Source organism: Stegostoma tigrinum, chromosome 1 (genome assembly GCF_030684315.1).
Source record: "Stegostoma tigrinum isolate sSteTig4 chromosome 1, sSteTig4.hap1, whole genome shotgun sequence".
Lineage (NCBI taxonomy): Eukaryota > Metazoa > Chordata > Chondrichthyes > Orectolobiformes > Stegostomatidae > Stegostoma > Stegostoma tigrinum.
In genome coordinates, this window is record NC_081354.1 from 131986225 (window position 1) to 132007972 (window position 21748).

Consider the following 21748-nt stretch of genomic DNA (forward strand, 5'->3'; position numbering starts at 1 on the left):
AATTCCCATAGTGTGGCAACAGCCAATTGACCCAACACGTCCACACCAACCCTCTGAACAGCATCCCACCCCTACTCGTTCCTCGTAACCCTGCACTTCCCATCTAATCTACACATCCTTGGGCACTTATGGACAATTTAGCATGGACAATCTACCTAACTTGCACATATTTGGACTGTGGGAGGAAACTGGAGCACCTGGTGGGAACCCATGCAGACACGTGGAGAATGTGCACACTCCACACAGACAGTCACCTGAGGCTAGAATTAAGTGCAGGTCCCTGGTGCTGTGAGACAGCAGTGCTAACCACTGCGCCACCGTATCACTCTAGCAGAAAGTAGTTATTTTTCTGAATTTTCCACTGGATTTCTTGGTGACCATGATATTGATGCTCGAGATGCTCTAACTCAAAAGAAACATTCTCTCTGTATCCATTCAATCAAAACTTGCTGTAAAATTAAATACCTTCATTAGGTCACCTTCTTTTAAGACAGAAATTTGTTGTTCCTTTTCTGATACAAATGCCCAAGCATTTCTGACATCTGCTTGTAAATCCTCTTTATACCCTCTCTTATCTTACAATATTACAAACTAGCAAGAATGCAACAAGTGCATGGTGAATAGTGTGGCCCGGAAAAATTTCAATACAGGTGTAAGTTACAAACAGGAAATGCTGGAGAAACACGGGAGGTCTGGAAGCATCTGGGTTCAGCTTTAGGTCTGTTCTGAAGAACAGTCATATTGGTCTCAAAACATTAACTGTTATGCTTTCTAAATATGTTGCCAGACCTGCTGAGTTTGTCGAGCACATTGTTTTATTTCAGTTTTTCAGCATCCACAGGATTTTGTTTTTATTTAATATGACTCTCCTACTTTTTAATTCTATTTCTCTGGAAAGAAAAGCCAAGTGCTTGACATCTTTTTCATGGTCTGGCTAACCTATGATGCATCTTTTCGTGATTGGATTATTTACACTCCAACATTCCCTTTGTTCCTCTGCTCCATGTAGGCTTGCACCTTTCAAATAAAAGGTAGCCTCCCAATTCTTCTTTAAAAAAGTGCTGATATTCAATTGCCAAATTATTTGTCCATTCTACAAATTAGCTTTTAATACTTAAATACATAAAGAGCCCAAAAACCTAAAGAGATAACATTTCAGATCAAATTTAAGGACAAACTTCAGGAAACTTCCAGTAGCCATCCCCTCTGGAGTACGTGGTGCTGAGGAAGAGGATCCTTACTTTACATATTTCTGAAAGATGCCTGTGTAGTCCAAAGGCATGGGAAACCATCTTAGGTGCCCACGAGTCTGAAGGGATCGATAATCCTGATGGGAATCACCTCTTCCAGTTGGAGCATGGAGGCTGCAGACCTCCAACCCACCAAAAAAGGTAAAATGGCCAATCAACTCATTTAATAACATGGTAGTTAAAACAAAACCTTCTTTAAAACTTTACATTTTAGTCCAGAGCAAATTTCAAACACTATATCTAAGTCAGGCCCTGGTAACAGTTTTGCACAATTACAGATTGCAGGCTGAAGAAAATAACAAGTTTCTTCTCTCTGGCCACTGTTATAACTTGGACAGCCAGACAGTGAGGTATAAATAAAAGAAGCCCAGTTATTAAATAGTTGCATGCTTTGCATAGTATGCACCTCCAAAAATCTCTTTCATTCTGCATGCTACAATCACTAGAGGAGGGGTCACAAACCAGAAGAGAAAAAAGAATAAAAGACTAAAAAGAGTAAAACTTATGTATGATGTGTACTCATCTGGCTCATCTTTCATACTTCAAAATGGAGGTCTGGTCCGATCAGCATGTTTATTTCCATATATTACAATGTTTTTTCTTTTGGGAAGGCCTCTTCTTTTCCCTACCCTTGTTTGACCAAAAGACCTCTAAAAAACTATATTTGTATTCACTTGGATTTATTGTCCATTCCTAGCTGTCCATGAGAATGTAGTGTTAAGTTGCCCTTCTGAACCACTACAGTCCATTTCGGGACGGTACACCCACAATGCTGTTAGGGAGAAAGTTTCAGCATTTTAACCCAGCAACACTGAAGTCACATGGCAAGTGGCTTGCAGGGGAACTTGCAGCTCATGGTAATGATACTGATCTACTGTCCTTGTCCTTCCAGATAGTAATGGTTGTGGGTTTGGAAGGTGCTGTGTAACAAGCCTGGTGAAATTCTGCAGTTGATCTTGTAGATGGTACACAATGCTGTTACTTATCCTTACTGGCAAAAGAACTGAATGTTTGTGGATGTGGGACCAATCAAGTGGGCAACTTTGTACTGATTCTTGAGTGTTGTTTCAACTGCAATCATCAATGTAAGTGGAGAGTACTCCACCATATTCCAGACTTGTGCATTGCAGATGGTGAACTGACTTTGGAGAGTCAGGGGCAGGAGGTGAGTTATTTGTTTTCATAGCCTTGCAATCACAGTATGTATCTGGCCAGTTTTTGCTTAGTGGTAACCCCAAGAATGTTGGCAGTGGGAATTCAACAATGGTAATCTCACCTGATATCAAGGGGAAAACAGTTAGATTCTGTCTTGTTGGAAATGGCCAACCCTTGGCATGAATGTTATTTGCTAACTGGTAGTCTGGACCTGGATACTGTTCAGATCTTGCTGCATTTGAGCATGGGCTACTTCAGTATCTGAACAGTCATGAATGGTGTTGAGTATTGCACAGTCACTACCACCCACTGAGAATAGAAGCTCTTCATAGAACCCATACAGTGTGCAAACAGACCATTCAGCCCAACAAGTTCACACTGACCCTCCGAAGAGCATCACACCCATTCCTCTACCCCATATTTCCCTGGACACTACAGGATATTTTTCTTTTAGAAACAGTAGCCAATCCACCTAACCTGCACATCTTTGGACTGTGGGAGGAAACCAGAGCACCCGGAAGAAACCTATGTAGACACGTGCAGAATGGGCAAACTCCACACAGTCACCTGAGAGTGTGGATTCAAACCCAGGTCCCTAGCATTGTGAGGCAGCAGTGCCAACCACTGAGTCACCGTGCCACCCCTGTTGGAGGGATAGTAATTGATGAAGTAGCTGAAAATGATTTAGTTAAGGAGATTATTCTGAGGGCTCTTATGGTGCCATATTAGTGTCCCTACCTCTGAAGCCTGTGTTCAAGACCTGCCTGTACTAGGAGTGCGTCATAACATCTCTGGGCAGGATGAGAAAATATTTAATTTGAGGAGCTCCTGCAGTTGATATGACAGCCCTCCAAAAAACTGCAACCAAGTTCCTTCGTGTCAGGTATGATTTCAACAGGCAAAGACTTTTCCCAAAAACTGTAGTTTTCATGTCAAACTCGGTCAAATGTGGTTTGATGTCAAGAGCAGTCACTCTCACCTCACCTCTGAAATTCAAGTTTTTTACTCATGTCCGTATCAAGGTTGTAACTCACCAAGGTTACCCTTACCCCAACTCTCTTTTTTTATTAATTAGCCAATAGTCTATCTATGCTAATATACACCCTGCACTATGGGCTCTTATTAAGTAGCTTTATGTGTCGTGCACTATCAGATAAACCTCGGAAATCCAAACATATTGAAACTACTGGTTCCCCTTTACCTATCGTGCTTGTTACCTCCTCAAAGAATTCTAATAAATATGTCAGACATAATGTCCCCTTTACCTTTTCTTCATTTTGACGTTTTAGAATTTTAGAATTTCCCAGTCCTCCAGATTTACACTTGCCACATTGTACATTTGTCTTTCAACTGTACACTATCCTTAACTTTTTTTGTTAACCTTCTTAGAATCGTTAACTATATGGGGCAGCATCAGTGATTAGCACTGCTGCCTCACAGCACCAGGGACCCGGGTTCAAATTCCACCCTCGGACGACTGTCTGTGTGTAGCTTGCACATTTTTTCCGCGTCTGTGTGGATTTCCTCGTGGTACTCCTCCCACAATCCAAAGATGTGCAGGTTAGGTGGATTGGTCATGCTAAATTGCTCGTGGTGTTCAGGGGAGTGTAGTTTAGCTGGGTTATAAAGGGATGGGTCTGGGTGGGATGCTCCAAGAGTCAGTATGGACTTGTTGGGCCGAAGGGCCTGTTTCCACATTGTGGGGATTCTCTGTGAAAGAATTTACACAGAAAAGTAAATTTGCGACATTGAACTCTTGGCCGTGTTTATTGGAAAAATCGGGAATTTTGCCACATGCTCCTCATATTATTTTCCAATGTGGCAGAAGAAGTCAAATTTAGTTTCATTACCTCAGTTCTACACGTACTTCTTCTGAATTGTTGCCTTCAATGATGAATATGTTTTTCATGTCTTCATTCAGCATATTACATGCATAGCCAATATTTACAGCTGTCTCTGTAAGAAAAAAAATCTTTTCTTTTTCATACGTCTTTTTAAAAATGCTTTTTCACAGCAATATTCCAGATAGTTACAAAGCAACAATATTCCAGATAGTTACAAAGTTGTTATTTAATACCAGGTTTATTTATTATTAAATGTTCACCTCATATCTCCAGATCATTTGCACAGGCTTCTTAATTTCTAATCCAGGAGCACAACAATTATGCAACTGGCCCCTCCAATGAAATGTCTAGGATACTGAAATAGCCAGACAGGACTCTAACTGCCAAGGGAAGACAAGATTGGATATAGGTGGGATGTGATGGGATGATGGAGTTATTAGGTCAGTGTCTAGGCCAACATCCCCAGCAATAGGCACTGGCCACCCTTAATCGGATATGATGGGTTAGGCACATCATCTACATGACTGACACAAGACTCCCCAAGCAGGTACTCTACTCCCAGCTTTGAAATGGCAGGAAAGCCCCAGGTGAGGAAGTATTTCAGTGATACCCTCAAGGCCTCACTAATGAAGTATGGCGTTCTCACAGACACCAATGAATCACTGGCCCAAGACCATCCAAAGTGGAGGAGGAGCATCCAGGAAGGCATTGAGCATTCTGAGACTCACTGTTGGGAAAAAAATGGAAGCTAGGCGAAACAGTGAAAGGAGGGTGCTGCTACAACAATGCCCCACCCACCCCTTCCTGAGACCACCACCTGTCCCAAGTATGTCAATAAAAATCTAAAGAATTACGTATACTCTAAATCAGAAACAAAAACACAAATTGCTGGAAAAGCTCAGTAAGTCTGGCAGCATCTGTGGAGAGAAATCAGAGTTCACGTTTCCAGTCCATTACGGAACTAGCAGTTCTAAGGAAAGGTCACCAAGTCATCCTCGTCTGTGAGGGGCTGCCAATGATGATACCAAAATCTTCCTTTCATTCAAATCATTAGTGCCAAGTTTAGCCTGGGGTAAATAACCACATTCCACTCATCCCCAAATGCTAGAGATCTTGAACATGGATTTCATAACGAGTTAACTTGGTCTTTTTCCCTCCTTACACAAATGTTCATTCATACATTTTGGGAATTGTACTTCGATCATCTGTCATAACTTTCGTCCTACATTTCACAGTTTTTACTTGGATCTTTTATTAGAATAGGCAAAGTCAGAAACATTGGCAATCCAATCATAAACACATCATTACATAAGAGTATTTAAAAAGTACTGATGATAAAGTTTGCTTGCAACGCTGGAAAAGGAATAACCATGTATACATGTAAGAGACCACATACATTTTTTTTGGATCATGCATTGAAAATCAGATAAAGGTACACTGTGTTTACAATAGGTGAGACTGTACAAGGAATTGTTTGCCCCTTGGAAAACAAGTATATGAAAAAAGACACTGAACCTCCCTAGCTCCTGAATGAATTATGCATTGTCAAGACAATTGAGAAAGTTGGGATTAGAGTGGCAGAAATTTGATTCTCAACATTGAGAGAAAAAGGTCAGATTCTCCAAGTTTTGAATGGTAATGACAGAATCTCAACAGTGTCAAGGGCCTATTCTTTTCGAATGCATTAGCATCCTGTTGTTACCTCATCTAGCCTCAATGACATGCAGTTTCCCATTCTTCCAAAGCCAGATGAAAACTAGACAAGACAATGCCCAACTTGAAGGCCAGAGTGGGTAACTGCAATTCCATCTTGCCTCTTGCTTTGCTGGATCTCCATTTTAGACAGCAGTCAAAAACAACACAAGGGACACTCAACTGGCAGTGACCGCCTGCAACATAGACTGCATCCATCAATAGACTGAGACACTGGGCGTGTGTCAGACTTGCCGCCCCCTCCTGGCACAGCTCCAACCCACTTACAACACAGTTCTTCAGTACTAAGGGTACAGAATGCACCAGTGTCTTTCACTGGAATGCTGCTAATAGGAAAGTGCAACCAGTCTGCAATTATACGTGAGTCAGTCAGGGAGTTACACAGAGATTAGTTGGGGTTTGGTCACTCATATGTTGGGTCTGTCTATTCAAACTGGTCATTTCTCTTGAGGATGTAACTAGTAGAGTTGATCAGGGACCTAGTAAATACAGTTTACTTGGACCTTCAGAAGGCTTTTGATAAGCTTCCACGGAAAAGATTAGTAAGTAAAATTAAAGTGAATGGGACTGGGAGTAGTTCATTGATGCAGACAGAAAACTGGTTGGCAGACAGAAAAACAGAGTAGGAATGTGGGTCGCTTTCTGAGTGGTACGCAGTAATGAGTGGATTATGGTCCTGACCCGAAACGTCAGCTTTTCTTCTCCTTTGATGCTGCCTGGCATGCGGTGTTCCTCTAGCTCCACACTGTGCTATCTCAGACTCCAGCATTGGCAGTTCTTACAATCTTATCGTGCTTAGACTCCAGATATTCACAATATACATTAACAATTTAGATGAGGGCAATAATTTCAATATTTCCAAGTTTGTAGATGTCACAAAGTTAAGTGAGAGGGTGAACTGTGAGGAGGCTGCACAGATGCTTCAGTGTGACTTTGATAAGTTGACTGAGTGGGCAAATGCATGACAGATGAAATATAATGTAGACAAATGTGAGGTTACCTACTTTGGCAGCAAAACAAGCCGGCAGATGTATTATCTGAATGGTAAATGACTGGGAAAGGAGGACGTGCTGCAAGATCTGGATCTCGTTGTACACCAGAAGCTGAAAGTAAGCATGCAATTACAGCAGGTGGGAAAGGCAGCAAGTGGTATGTTGGTCTTCATTTTATGACAATTTAAGTACAGGAGCAGAGACATCTTACTTTAATTATACAGTGCCTTGGTGAGAGCACACCTGAAGTAGTGTGCAGTTAAAATACAACCCATCCCTCACATCCACTCCCTGCAATAATAACCAAAACAGAATCCCTCTCGTCCTCATGTACCACTCCACCAACCTCCAGAATCAACAGACTCAACTCTGACACTTCCGCCATCTGCAGTCCAACCCTATCACCATTTTTCCCTCCCCACTCTTATGTGCTTTCCGGAGGGACCACTCTCTTCGTCAATCCCTTGTCCACTCCACACTCCCCTCCAGCCCCACAGCACCCGGCACTTTACCCTGCAACCGCAAGAAGTGCTACACCTGCCCCTACACTTACCCCTGACCCCCATCCCAGGCACCAAGAAGACTTTCCATATCAAGCAGATGTTCATCTGCACATCTGCTAATGTGGTATACTGCATCCGCTGTTCCCGTTGTGGCCTCCTCTACATCCGGGAAACGGAAGCGGAGGCTTGGGGACTGCTTTGCAGAACACCTACGCTTAGTTTGCAATGAACAACTGCACCTCCTAGTCACGAAGCCTTTCAGATCCCCCTCCCATTCCTCAGATGACATGTCCATCCTGGGCCTCTTGCAGTGCCAAAACGATGCCACATGAACACTGCAGGAACAGCAACTTATATTCCGCTTGGGAACCCTGCAGCCCAATGGTATCAATGTGGACTTCACAAGCTTCAAAATCTCCACTCCCTCTACCGCATCCCAAAACCAGCCCAGCTCGTCTCCACCTCCCTAAATTGTCCTTCCTCCCACCTATCCCCTCCTCCGACCTCAAGCCCCACACCCATCTCCTACCTACTAACCTCACCCTGCTCCCTTGACTTGTCCATCCTCTCTAGACTGACCTATCTCCTTCCTACCTCCCCACCTATACTCACCTTTACTGGCTCCATCCCCACCTCCTTGACCTGTCTGTCTCCTCTCCACCCATCTTCTCCTCTATCCATCTTCTGTCCACCTCCCCCTCTCTCCTTACTTATTTCAGAACCCAATTCCCCTCCCTGATTTCTGAAGAAGGGTCTAAGCCCGAAACATCAGCCTTCCTGCTCTTCTGATGCTGCTTGGCCTGCTGTGTTCATCCAGCTCTACACCTTGTTACCCCTGAAGTAGTGTGTGCAGGTTTGATCTCCTTATGTGAGGAAGGATGCTCTGGCTATTAAGGGAGTGGTTACCAGGCTGATTCCTGGGATGGTAGGGCTGACGTGTGAAGGGAGACTGGATTAGCTAGGATTATATACACGAGTTTAAAGTAACGGAGGGAAGAGGTGAAATCTTGCAGATCCTGTAAAATTCTAACAGGACTAGACAGGCGATGACTTGAGAGTCCATAAATAGGAGTCACAGTGTAAGGATACTGGGTAGGCCATTTGGGACTGAAATAAGGAGAAATGTCTTCACCCAAAGAGTGACGAGCCTGTGGAATTCTATGCCACAGGAAGTGGTTGAGACAAAAATAATATCTGTTTTTCAAGAGGAGTTAGACATAATTCATAACGTTAAAATATACTGGCAACTCAGTACTGATGTGCTCAACATGGAATATGAGGAAGAAAGCCTTGATTACCTTGTTGCCTTCCATACTCATGCAACTCCAAATTGGAAATGCTAGAAATGAGCAATGGCTGCGACCACACCCAGAGTGGGCTTAGTAAATGTTTGGTTACTGTCTAAGAACATTGACTCTGTTTGTGAGTGATAGAAAGCCTTTCAAGGGGCAACTGCATTCGTCAGGCACTTTCACACCACAGGCTGATGTCGTTTGCGATCATTAGTACCCTACATATGAAATGTTGCAGTGTCTAACTGTGTTGTAGAAGTACAAGTGACAAACGATTTTTACCAGCCACTACTCAAAGATAATTCAAGACCTCATAGGTTGCATAGGGGTACGGAACTGATTTCCTCACCTTTAACTGTAAAAATTCACCACAATGTTCATACATATAATGATGCCTTTTTGGGTGCCATGGTTCGGGTGGGGGCAAATGCATCTTTTATTTGTTTATTGTTCGATCTTGCTGTTGCTAAATAAAAGTGCACATTTTGAACTGTTTCAAAGCTTTCCAGTTTGTGATAGTCACACAGTGAACAATGAGAAGGTATTGGGTTATACTGAGCATTAGGGAAAAAGCAGCACTCCCTTAGACAGAGTTCTATGCTGGGATGAGGCTAAAGACGAGTAACCTGTGTAACAATGCCTTTAAAAATGTGCACTTAATTTGCGACAACGTGTCAGAATGCCAACAATCTACTCCGAGAAGCATCTGTTTTTGGTTCCTCTTCAACTACATAGATGAACATAGAATACAGAACAGTACAGCAAGGAACAGGCACTTTGGCTCACTATATTTGTGCCAAACACAATACAATTCTAACTTATTCATACCTTCCAGTATATGATCTGTATTCCTCTATTACCTGCCTGTTCATGTGTCTCTCTAAACGCCTCTTAAACCTTTTATCTGCTTCTACCACCTTATCTGGTGACGCATTCCAGGCACCTATCACCCGCTGTGTAATGAAATTCCCTCGCACATCTACTTTAAACTTTTGCTCTGTCACCTTAAATCTATGCCTCCCCTAGTACCTGACATTTCTACTTGGGAAAAGACTCCAACTATCCACCATATTCATGCCTCTTATAATTTTATATACTTCTATCAGGTCACTCCAGCACCTCCAACACTCTTATGAAAACAATCCAAGTTTATCCAACCACTCCTTATAACTAATATGCTCCAATCCAGGCAACATCCTGGAAATTTCCTTTTCACCCTCTTTTGCATCCTTCCTACAGTGTGGGGACCAGAATTCTACACAATATTCCAAATGTGACCTAACTAAAGTATGAAACAGCTGCAACATGACTTGACAATTTTTACATTCAATTCCCCAGCTGATGAAGGCAAGCATGCTGTACATCTTCTATACCACCCTATTCACTTGTGTTGCACCCCAAGATCCCTCTGTATATCAATGCTCCTAAAGGTCCTGTATATTTTTCTCTTGTATTCCTCTCCGTTCTACTGCGTGCAAGCTTATCATTTTCCAAACCCACAAAATCCACTTCTACCTCCTTCCCAAAATCTACAACAGGACTGCCTGCTCCTCCCCCACAGAACTCATCTTATCCTACCTTAACTTGACTTTGTTCTCCTGTTGTCCAGTCCCTCCCCACTTATATCTGCGATTCTTCTAATATTTTACATCAGTTTCAGAATTTCCAGTTCGTGGGTTCCAGCCACCTTGATCATGGATGTGCAGTCCTTTTACATGTCCATCAGGATTGTCTCAAGGCTCTCCACATCTTCTTGAAAAAAAAAAGGCCTAAACTGCTCCCATCCTCCACCAACCTCCTCTGCCTGGCTGAGTCGGTACTCACTTTGAACAATTTCTCTTTTAACTTCTCCCACTTTCTCCAGAGGAAAGGGGTCGCCATGGGTACCTGCTGGGGCTCCAGCTATGTCAGTCTCTTCGTGGGCTACATGGAACATTCCTTCTTCCAATCCTACTCTGGCCCCTACCCATAACACCTAATCTGGTATATTAATGACATCGGTGCTGCTCCCTGCCATCATCCGGAATTAGAAAATTGCATCAATTTCATGTCTGATTTTTACCTCTCACCTTCACCTGGTCCACCTCTGGTCCTTTGTTTCCCTTCCTTGACATCTCTATTTCCATTTCTGGGGATAAGGTGGCCACCAATATCCATTACAAACCCACCGGCCCCCACAGTTACCTCAATTATACATTCTTAAACCCTGCTTCTTGGAAAGACTCCATTCCATTTTCCCAGATCCTCTGTCTCCATCACATCTGTTCTGACAATGCCAACTTCAACAAGGGAGCCTCCTTAACATCCATTTCCTTCCTCAAACAAGGTTTCCCCACCACCATGGTTGAAAGGGCCCTCTGCTGGTCTGATCTATCACCCACACTTCAGCTGTAACGCTCTCTCTTTCCTCCCACACAGTGGTAGGGTCCACTCGTCCTCAACTACCATCCCATCAGCATCCATATCTAAAGGATCACTAGCTGCCATTTTCACTATCTCTAGCAAGATGCTAGACACATACTCTCCTCCCTTCTCTTGTCTGCGTTCCATATGGACCATTTACATCCCGACACACTGGTCCATTCCTCCTCCATCCTCAACACCCTGTCCCCACCACCCTGCAGTACCTTCCCATGCCATTGCAGAAGGTATAATACCTGCCCATTTACTTCCTCCTTCCTAATTATCCATGGTCCAAATATAACTTCCAGGCGAAAGAGCGATTTACTCACACTTCGCTCAATCCAGTTTACTGCGTTTGCTGCTCACAGTGTGGTGTCCTCGACATTGGTGGGACAAAGGGCATACTCGGCATCTGCTTCACAAAACACCTATGGTTCTGTCTATAAAAATGACCTTGAACTTCCGGTCGCCTGCCACTTCAACATACCATCACGTTCCTTGGCCAACATCTCCGTCTTCATAGAATCACAGAATTCCTACAGTGTGGGAACAGGCCATTCGGCCCACACTGCCCCTCTGAAGGGCATCCCACCCAGACCCGTTAACTTACCCCTGATTTCCCATGTCTCACCCACCTAACCTAAACATCCCTGGGCATTATGGGCAATTTAGCATGGCCAATTCACCTAACCTACACATCTTTGGACTGTGGGAGGAAACCGGAGCACCCGAAGGAAACCCACGTAGACACGGGGAGAACGTGCAAACTCCATACAGACAGTCGCCCGAGGCTGTACCTGGTGCTGTGAGGCAGCAGTGCTAACTACTAAGCCACTATGCCGCCCTGTCTTGTGCTTGCTACAGTACTCCAGTGAAGGTCAGTGCAAGCTGGAAGAACAACACCTCATTTTCTGCTTGGCAGCCCTGTAACTTCTGGAATCAATATCAGGTTCAATAATTTTAGGGCCTGAGCAGCTTCTTCAATCTCTTTACCTCAATTTCCACACACCAGACTTTGTCATCACATGTACTGCTGCCACAAACAACTGTCAGCCACTAACTATCCCCATTAGCAGCTATTCATTCTCTCAGGCTGACCTTTATCCATTTCTTTGTCTGCCCAACAGTTTTTTTTTCTCTCTGGGCTCCATTTTCACCTATCATTTACTCTTACCCCCTCCCTCCAGCCCTCCTCTGGTATATATCCCAACTTTTCAGAGCTACAGTTAGCTCTAAAGAGGGGTAACTTGAAACAGTAGCCCTCCTTTCTTTCCATAGATGTTGGCAGGCCTGCTGTGTTTTTCAAATTTCTGATTTCCAGCATCTGTAGTTCTTTGTTTTTCTTAAAAATGCTTAGTAGGTCCGGCAGCATTGGTGAAGGCAAAAACAACGGAAGGTTCGCTGGACCTGAAACGTTAACTGTTTTTTCCTTCACCGATGCTGTAAGACCTGCTGAGTTTTTCCAGCAACTTTGTTTTTGTTCCTGATTTTCATCATCCTCAGTTCTTTTGGTTTTTACTTTGTTTTTTTCTTGTTCACCTACAGGTTTATCTCAGTAATTTATACATATTACAAACAACAGAGGTCCCAGCACTGATCCTTTTGGAACACCACTGGTTATAGACCTTCAGCCAGAAAAACAAGCATCCACAACTACCTACCAACACTTACGACCACGCCAATTTTGTATTCAATTTGCCAACTTTCCGTGGATTCCATGTGACTTAATCTTCTGGACCAAACTGACATGAGGAACTTTTCAAATGCTTGTGTAAAGTCCATGCAGACAATATCCACTGCCCTACCCTCATCAATCAACTTCATTATTTCCTCAAAAAACTCAAACAAGTTTGAGTGCCAAGACGCTTCTCACATAAAGACATGCTGACTGCCCCTAATAAGCCTATTCTTTTCCAGACATGAGTAAATCCTATCCCTAAGAATGTTCGCCAATCATTTCCATATTACTGATGTAAGGCTCACTGGTCTAAAATTTCCTGGATTATCCTTGTTGCCTTTCTTAAACAAAGGAACAACACTGGCTATATTCTCCAGTCTTCTGGGACGTCATCCATAGCTGAAGAGGGTACAAAGATCTCTGTCAAGGCCCCAGAAATCTCCTCCCTTACCTCCTTCAGTATCATGGGATAAATCTCATCAGTCACTGGGGACTTTTCAACTTAATATTTTTCAAGAAACCCAACACCACCTCCTTCTTAACATCGACATGTCCCTCTTTAATTTTGCCATCATCCATGTCCTTCTCCTTAGTGAATATCGATGCAAAGTGCTTATTAACAACCTCACCCAGTTGTTCTGGCTCCATCCATAAATTCCCTTTGTCCTTAAGTGAATATACCCTATTGGTCCTAATAATATGCGGAAAATGGCTTGGGATTTTCAATTTTCTTGCCAAGGATGTTTTGTGACCCCGTCTAGTCTTCCTAATTTCTTACATTCTTTTCTGCTTCCCTTACATTCCTTAAGGACCTTGCTTGATTTCAGTTACCTAAACTTTACAAGTACTTACTTTCTCTTGTGAGTTAAACTTTCTATATTTCTTGTGATTCTTGCCACCCATATTTAAATCTTCGCAGGTAAATGCTGGTCTCTGAATTCTGATCAGTTGGCCTTTAAACAATTTCCATGTTGGATGCGGATTTACTCTCAAACCGCTGCCCCCAATCTAATTTCTCCAGTTCCTACCTAATACTGTTGCAATTAGCCTTCTCCCATTTTGGCACTTTCACTAAACTTATCCTTACCTTTTATTAAAGCTTACAGAATTTATGATCACTATTCTTGAGTGCTCCATTACTGAAATTTCAATCACCTGACTAGGCTCATTCCTCATTAAAATGTCTAGTACAGTCCCTGCCCTAGTTGTACTATCTCCACATTGTTTCAAGAAACACTCCTGGGTGCACCTGACAAATTCTCCCCATCTAAGTCCTTGGCACTAAGGAAGTCTCAGTCAATACAGGGGAAGTTAAATTACTCACTACAACAACCCTAAACACAGCAAGCCAAGCAGCATCCTAGGAGCAGGAAAGCTGAAGTTTTGGGTCAAAACCCTTCTTCAGAAACTTTGTTTTTACATCAATCCTTGATCTACTTACATATCTGTTCCTTTATCTCCCATTGGCTTTTTGGAGGCCTATAGTACAACCACATCATAGTGACTGGACATCACTTATTCTTAGGTCCTACCCATATGGCTTTGCTGGATGAGCCCTCCAAGATGCCCTCTCTCAGTACAGTTGTGACATTCTCCTTAATCAGTAATGCAATTCCATCACCCCTTTTATGTTCCTCTCTATCATATCTGAAACATCTAAACCCTGGAACACTGAGGTGCCTGTCCCGTCTTTCTATTAATGGCTACCACATTGTAATTCAGGCTCTGAGTTCATCTACTTTACCTGTTATATTCTTTGCATTAAAGTAAAGGCACTTCAGACCGCCAGTCCAGTCACGTTAATTAACCTGGCCCTGCCTGGTCTACCTATCAGATGTTTGACTTAAACTTCGACGTTCTCCTCAATACATCTGCTGACGTACTGGTCATTTCCCACCCCCGCCACACTCATTTAAACCATTTGAATGAGCAACATCCTTCTTGTCTCACTGACTCTAGTTCACAGAATTGTTACAATGCAAAAGGAGGCCATTCGGCTCAACACATCTGCACTGGCTCTCTGAATGAACATTTCAACTGCTGCCATTTCCCAACCTTCTTCCTATATAAATGGTGAAGGGCAACTCTTGTCTGGCATCACTTGACTGCATGCACAGTTAGGCTTTAAATATGGTGTTGGCAATAGGAATCCTGGGAAGTCATGGCATTGGTGAGTACTTCCAGCTGTGGCAACAGCGCGATACAATCAGTGGGAAGCTATGGGCTGTGGTGCACAGAAATAAGGGGAATTTTGAAAAGCAGAGTGAGAAATCTCCCAGTGCCGCAGAGAGAGAAAAACTCAATGAAACTCAGCAAAATTGACAATTAGAGATAATGGGAACTGCAGATGCTGGAGAATCTGAGATAACAAAGTGTGGAGCTGGATGAACACAGCAGGCCAAGCAGCAGAGATAATGGGAACTGCAGATGCTGGAGATTCCAAGATAATAAAATGTGAGGCTGGATGAACACAGCAGGCCAAGCAGCATCTCAGGAGCACAAAAGCTGACGTTTCGGGCCTACACCCTTCATAGAAAAGGAAAATTGACAATTAGTCTGTCTGGTAAAATTCAGCCCATAATTCTAAAAACCAAAAGCACAAATTAATATTTACTGTTCTAGTTTAGGACAAGTGGAACAATAAACAGAATTTTCTTTCACTGTTACGGTATGGTGTGGTTTGCTTTTATCCCGGGTCTCAATCTGTCAAAGATAAATGAGGATTTTTAGTACTTTCATTCAATCTTCACTTTTGTGACAACTTGCTCTCTGCAAAGTTGTGGGCTTGAAATCCAGTGAGCTATCCCATGGAGTCATGGCAACCATAAGAAAATATGAGATCATCAGAAATCAAAATACTTCTGAAATACTAGCTGTATCTTTCTTTCAGTAGCAAATCATAAAATGTATATACCTTGTTTGTCACCTGTAAGGACCCAAATCTTGATATTTGCTTTTGAAAGTGTTGCAATTGTCTGTGGAACACCATCTTGGAGTTTATCTTCAACCGCTGTAGCACCTAATAACTGCAGAAAGAAAATCCGCTGGAAACATTTTGGAAAATATTTTTTCATAAATCTGTCTCATATAATTGACCTTGTTTATAAAATTATGACAGGCAGAGGCAGGGTGGATAGTTGGAGTCTCTTTCCCAAAGTGGAAATGTCAAATATTAGGAAGCATAGATTCAGGGTGAGAGGGAAGAAGTTTGAAGGAGATGAGTGACGCAAGTTCTTTTTACACGGATGGTAGTAGGTGTCTGGAATACAGTGCCAGAGAGGTGGTACAAACAGATACAACAGCAATGTTTAAAAGACTTCAGACAGACACATGAACAAGCAGGGAATAAAGGCATATGTACCATGTGCAGTCAGATGTGATTAGATTAGATGGGATCTCAGTTGGCACAGACAAGATGGGCCAAAGAGCCTATTTCTACACTGTACTAAGTTCTATTGCTCTGCTTGAAGGTCAATATTGACAGTGTTTTGTTAATTTGTCATTTGAACTGTTTTATTACAACAATTATGCCATCATCTTCAGCTTCTTAATTCAATTATTTATTGTATATTTTTATATAGTTATTTCTGCTCAGTTTCCCTACTTCCATCTTTAAATCACACTGGTGAAGGAGAAATGCTGTGCTCCTATAATTCACAAAGATCCCAACTGCCCAGTGGCAATTTTATGCTGTTACTAGCTTACATATCAAGCAAGTTACAATTCAAGTTTTTTTTAAACTGAGGAACGCAAAGGAAGTATAAAAGTACATGCTGTGATATGATGCACTCTGGCAGTTTCTGCACAAGCTAATGAAAACTTTTGTTCCATTCATCAAGAACAAATTTCATACCGAACTCCTTAAGCAGGCTTAGGCTGCTAATGAATAAATGCAAGGAGTCTCATGCACGATTGAATGGGCCTGATGTTAAAAGTTCCAAATCAGTACTGAAATGTTAAAAACGGGCATAACGGATACCAATTTCTGCTCTCTATTGTTTAGTTGTGAGTTTAGGGGTATGAAAGATGTAAGGAAAAATAACACTTCACACAGGCAGATGCATTAAACTCTTTGGAGTGGCTCATCTTGTAGTAGACACCATAATCATTCAGCTCTCATCTGCAGTTCCATGTAGTTGTTACCACGCAACAATGGCCACATCTTGCTGAGTACAGGCCCACAGAATTGGATAGGGAAGATCGGGACCATTCCCATGGTGAGCAGCCTTTAATTCTGTATAAACACTGCGGCAAATTCATTGGTCTACTCCACTACTTACTTTCTTCTTCTAAAGGTTCAAGTGGCATGCAGCACAAGGTCCAAATCAGCTTGAGCCTTGTGTGCTAGCAATGCCTCTGAGAAAGAAGCCTGTGAACCCTCAGAGGATACACAGGCAGACCCGTGACCAGCACAGGACAGTCACTTGGTTGGGGATGCCGGTGAGATGAGATGAGGCATTACCTTTGAGCATGTCACTGGCTTGTCTGGAAGAGGAAATGCGTGAAGTTTCTGGCACTCAGAGGACTGCTGAGGACCTAGCACTTGAGCAAAAGATGGGCAGCCATACTTAGCTAAAGATTGCACAGGCAACCTTTAGAGACAACCAGGGGAATATCAGTCAGGTAAGCCTGGATCCTTGACCAGACGGCAACCAGCTAGTGACTTTTGTTTTTAAAGGTGACAAGATATAAGATCCAGATATTTACTGGGAGAATAAAGCCTTAAGATACTGTGGATATAGATAATATAAAGTAGATTACCGTTAAGTCTTTTTCAATTTCTTCATACAATTCAGACAGTTGTTCTTCACGGTTTTCTAATGCAGTGCTTGCCTCCTGGTACCGTTGTTGCCAGTTTGTAAAATATATTTCATTTAATTCTTTATACGCCAAGGCTAATGTGCGTAAACCATCACCTGCAAATTCCTATAATTGAAAGTAGGCTTCAGCTGAGCTTGGCTGTTTATTATATATTAAAAAAACACTGACAAAATAATCCAGTTTTTTTTAAATCTACATGGCCTGAAGAATAGAACAATATCATTTTACACCGGGTACTCTGTGGCTACATGGTACCAAACTATTCTGTAAGCCAGACAACTACTCAATGATTTCAAAAACTCTGGCAAGATGAGGACAGGCCACAACTCTAGGATTGAGTACTGGGTATTCATTGAGTAGAAAATGCACCAGAGATCCTGACTGCTGAGAACAATTCAGAGCACAGTGCTACTGTTGACATGTCAGTATCAACACATGCATCCTCATAAAAAAACATGCCTTACCATGCACTTTCTCCTGCTCTTGCACACAACACCATAATACCATAAAAATGGGAACGGACTCCAATGGGTAAAGGACCACCCACTCTGCAGAATATCATGTAAAGGAGGAGTGGGCAATGGTAATAGCCAGGTCGCAGACCAGAAGAATGTCGGCATTGGCAAAGTGGGACACACAGTGGAGACAGGGATTACCACGGCAATGTGTTCATCTTCAGGAAGTATTGCATTCCACCCTTTTGACAGTGTGTCGTATACAAAATTGTATTGTTTTACCTTCTGCTGCTTTTGATCTCCACCAATTTCCCCATCCTGTTGTTGCCGTTACACATATGTACAGCATTCCTTTGCTCCACATGCCGAATGTGCCTCCACATGACAAAGTCACCATTCACCAAATAAAACCAACAATTGGTGCAACCTTTTATTAACAAATCAAAATAATCTAAACAGATGATAACTGCATATTACTATTACTGATTCTAATTATTTGTTCACTTACATCGAGATGTGTAGTGGTTATGTCTCTTAAATGCTGAGATGCAGAATTAAGTCTCTCAAACACAATGGTGTCAGCCCCCTTACAGTACAAATACAGTTTCTCATCAGGATGTCGAACTAAAATGATGAAATAAACCAAGAGCTAAATAAATGAATATTGCATATTACTCATAATCTCAATGGAGGGTAAAATTATTTATATTTATTTTAAAAATAACAAACTCACCTATGACAGACATTCTTTTCCTCACATTATCAAAGTCCAGAATAGAAAGCAATTGATAGACAACAGTTTTACCCATTTCAACTAGAGTTATTGTCTCAGGAGTACGGGACAAAAAAACAAAGCCAAAATTTCTTGCTGCAGTGACAAGTGCACCTTCATCTGGAGACTGAGCCTGATACATTAGGGCACCTTTAGAAAAAAGAATGTTATAAAGTGGTATACATCAGAGAAAACTGCAGTCAGTTCTAATACCAAAGAGTTAAAGCTGAATATTCATTGTTTAAATAGTGGAATAGAGATCAATGTTAATATAATTTGCTTCTAATAAAGCTACAGCAGATTTTATAAGTGATTAAGCAGATAGCATTTCATTAAAATGTTAATTTGTGATTACATTGGCACATTCTGCCCTTTCCTATGGTTCTGCTCTGCCAGTTATCATACAATAAATCTGAGATTTTGTTAACATGGGGTAAGTGGGGAGAATAATCTGAGATGATCTGGATATTGCAGAAGCCAGTGGCAGTCAACCACATCGCTGTGGGTCTGGAGTCACATTTAGGCCAGATCAAGTAAGGATGGCAGTTTCCTTCCCTAAAAGACATTAATAAACCAGATGGGCTTTTCCTGACAATCAACAATGGTTTCATAGTCATCATTAAACTCTTAATTCCAGATATTTTTATTGAATTCAAATTCCACCATCTGCCATACTGGGATTCAAATCCAGATCCCCAGAGTATTATCTGGGTCTCTGGATTAACAGTCCAGCAATAATACCTCTAAGCCATCACCTCCCCAGCATACTCATCAGGACGAGAGTGCAAGAAACATACTTGAAAAAAGGGACCACAATTTATACAGCACTAGAAGATGGTGCTCATTAATTGGGGCATTGTTGGAATGGCAATGCAGCAGGAACAAGTAAATATCAATCTTAGTTCTCAAACTAGGTGGGTAGATGTTGATTGGTCAAGTTATTTCCATAGGAATGCAGTAAAACATTATAGCAGAGATAATGGGAACTGCAAATGCTGGAGAATCCAAGATAACAAAGTGTGAAGTTGGATGAACACAGCAGGCCAAGCAGCATCTCAGGAGCACAAAAGCTGACGTTTTGGGCCAAGACCTCTCTGATGAAGGGTCTAGGCCCGAAACGTCAGCTTTTGTGCTCCTGAGATGCTGCTTGGCCTGCTGTGTTCATCCAGCTTCACACTTTATTATCCAGTAAAAGATTGTCTCTGTTTTGCTCAATTTATGTAGAAATTTCTTTTGCCAACACAAAACAGGTCCAATACATTAAAGCTCTAGCATGTGCAGGTGCATTACATTGCAAACATGGCAGATAATCTTTGAATTGATTTTCAGTATTGTCCAGATTATTGACTGTTCTTAATTTCCCAGAGGTAGGAGCCACATTGTTTTGGGCCTAGAGTCACCTGTAAATCAGGCAGATTTCCTTCTATAAAAGTTATTAAGACCGTAAGACATAGGAGTGGAAGTAAGGTCATTCGGCTCATCAAGTCCACTCCACCATTTAATCCTTTGCTGATGGGCATTTCAACTCCACTTACCCGCACTCTCCCCGTAGCCCTTAATTCCTTGCGTAAGATATGTGAAGATATTAGTGAACCAGATGGGTTTTTACAACAATCAACAATAGTTACACAGTATTAGGCTAGCTTTTCATTCCAGATTTTTAATGAATTCAAATTTCACCATCTGTCATAGTGCGATTTGAATTCACGTCCCTCATCGTAAGTTTGGATCACTAGTCCAGTGATATTACCATTGGTTTTCACTGATTAGTTTGCTGGCCCAATATCATTTGTCACTATCATGCTGACGTTGTCTTTTACTAACAATATCACTCCATCTAATTTTTCTTTATGCCCATTCTTCCTAAAGATTGAATGCCCCTGGATGTTGATTTCTAGCCTTAGTCACCTTGCTGCCATAACTCTGTAATCACAGTCACATTATACCTAGTTCCAATTACTAGCCCTGCTAAAACTACATGTCTTCAGATACTGCAACTTTACATTTGTCTTTTTAACATTTTTAAACGTTGAGTTTTTATACAAATAGCCCTACATATTACCAATCTTTGTTCCCTCTGCCTCCACTTCTGTTTTCTATTTTTCTACCTTTCATTTCTATCTTTGTTTTCCTTACTCTTTTCTCCCACACAATACTAACAAATGCCCCTAAATTCTCTGCCAAGATATTGGTCCTCATTCTCCTGGGGTGAAGCCTGTTTAGCTTGTACAGGTCCCATCTTCCCCAGAATCCGCACCAATGCCTCAGAAATCTAAATGTCTCCCACCCACATCATCTTTCTAGTCATGCAATCCAAGTAATTTTCCTATTCATGAACTCACTGGCATGTGGCATTGGACATAATCCTGAAATTTTGTTTTATTTCCGATGTTTCTATATTCTACCCGAGGGCTTCATCCCTCTCTTGTGACAACACTATAGATTCAAGGGGTGTATTTTACCCTTTTTTATTTTATTTCCTAACTTTGTCTATTCTGCCTGAAGGGCTCAATCCCTCTCGTGACTATGCGATAGCTATAAGAGGTGTATTTTGCCCTTTTTTAAAAAAAATGAAGCAAAGTTGAGAAAGATGTATCGATCAGCCTGTTCCATGCTAATAATGTAAACAGCATGTGGGCCTTGGGGTTTTTTCAAAAAGTTGGAAGAATAGAAGCAGCATGAATCAGTGGAGTCAGGCTTGCATAAAAGCAGGATTTTGATTCAGTTTTCAGTAGTTGTTGGGCTTTTGAAGCTGCCCTACGTCTCTTCCTGGTACAGCAAAATGCTTGAGTTCTCGTTCTCCCTGCCAGAATTTTCTCTTGACGTTCTTTCTTTTTGGTCTGGAGAAACACTGAATGTGAGACAATCTA

General features: G+C 41.9%; 1 protein-coding gene across 3 annotated transcripts in view; it reads right to left on the reverse strand.

Moving 5' to 3' along the window:
- Positions 1-21748, reverse strand: part of LOC125453069 (phospholipid-transporting ATPase ID) — a 281340-nt gene that overhangs the window by 59882 nt on the left and 199710 nt on the right. For all 3 annotated transcript variants that reach the window (XM_059648627.1, XM_059648621.1, XM_059648622.1), the window contains 5 exons: positions 18840-19028; positions 18615-18730; positions 17592-17756; positions 15745-15856; positions 4256-4361 (listed from right to left, as the gene is read on the reverse strand). In XM_059648627.1, the coding sequence (XP_059504610.1) occupies positions 4256-4361; positions 15745-15856; positions 17592-17756; positions 18615-18730; positions 18840-19028 (688 nt within the window). The remainder of the gene's footprint in view (positions 1-4255; positions 4362-15744; positions 15857-17591; positions 17757-18614; positions 18731-18839; positions 19029-21748) is intronic.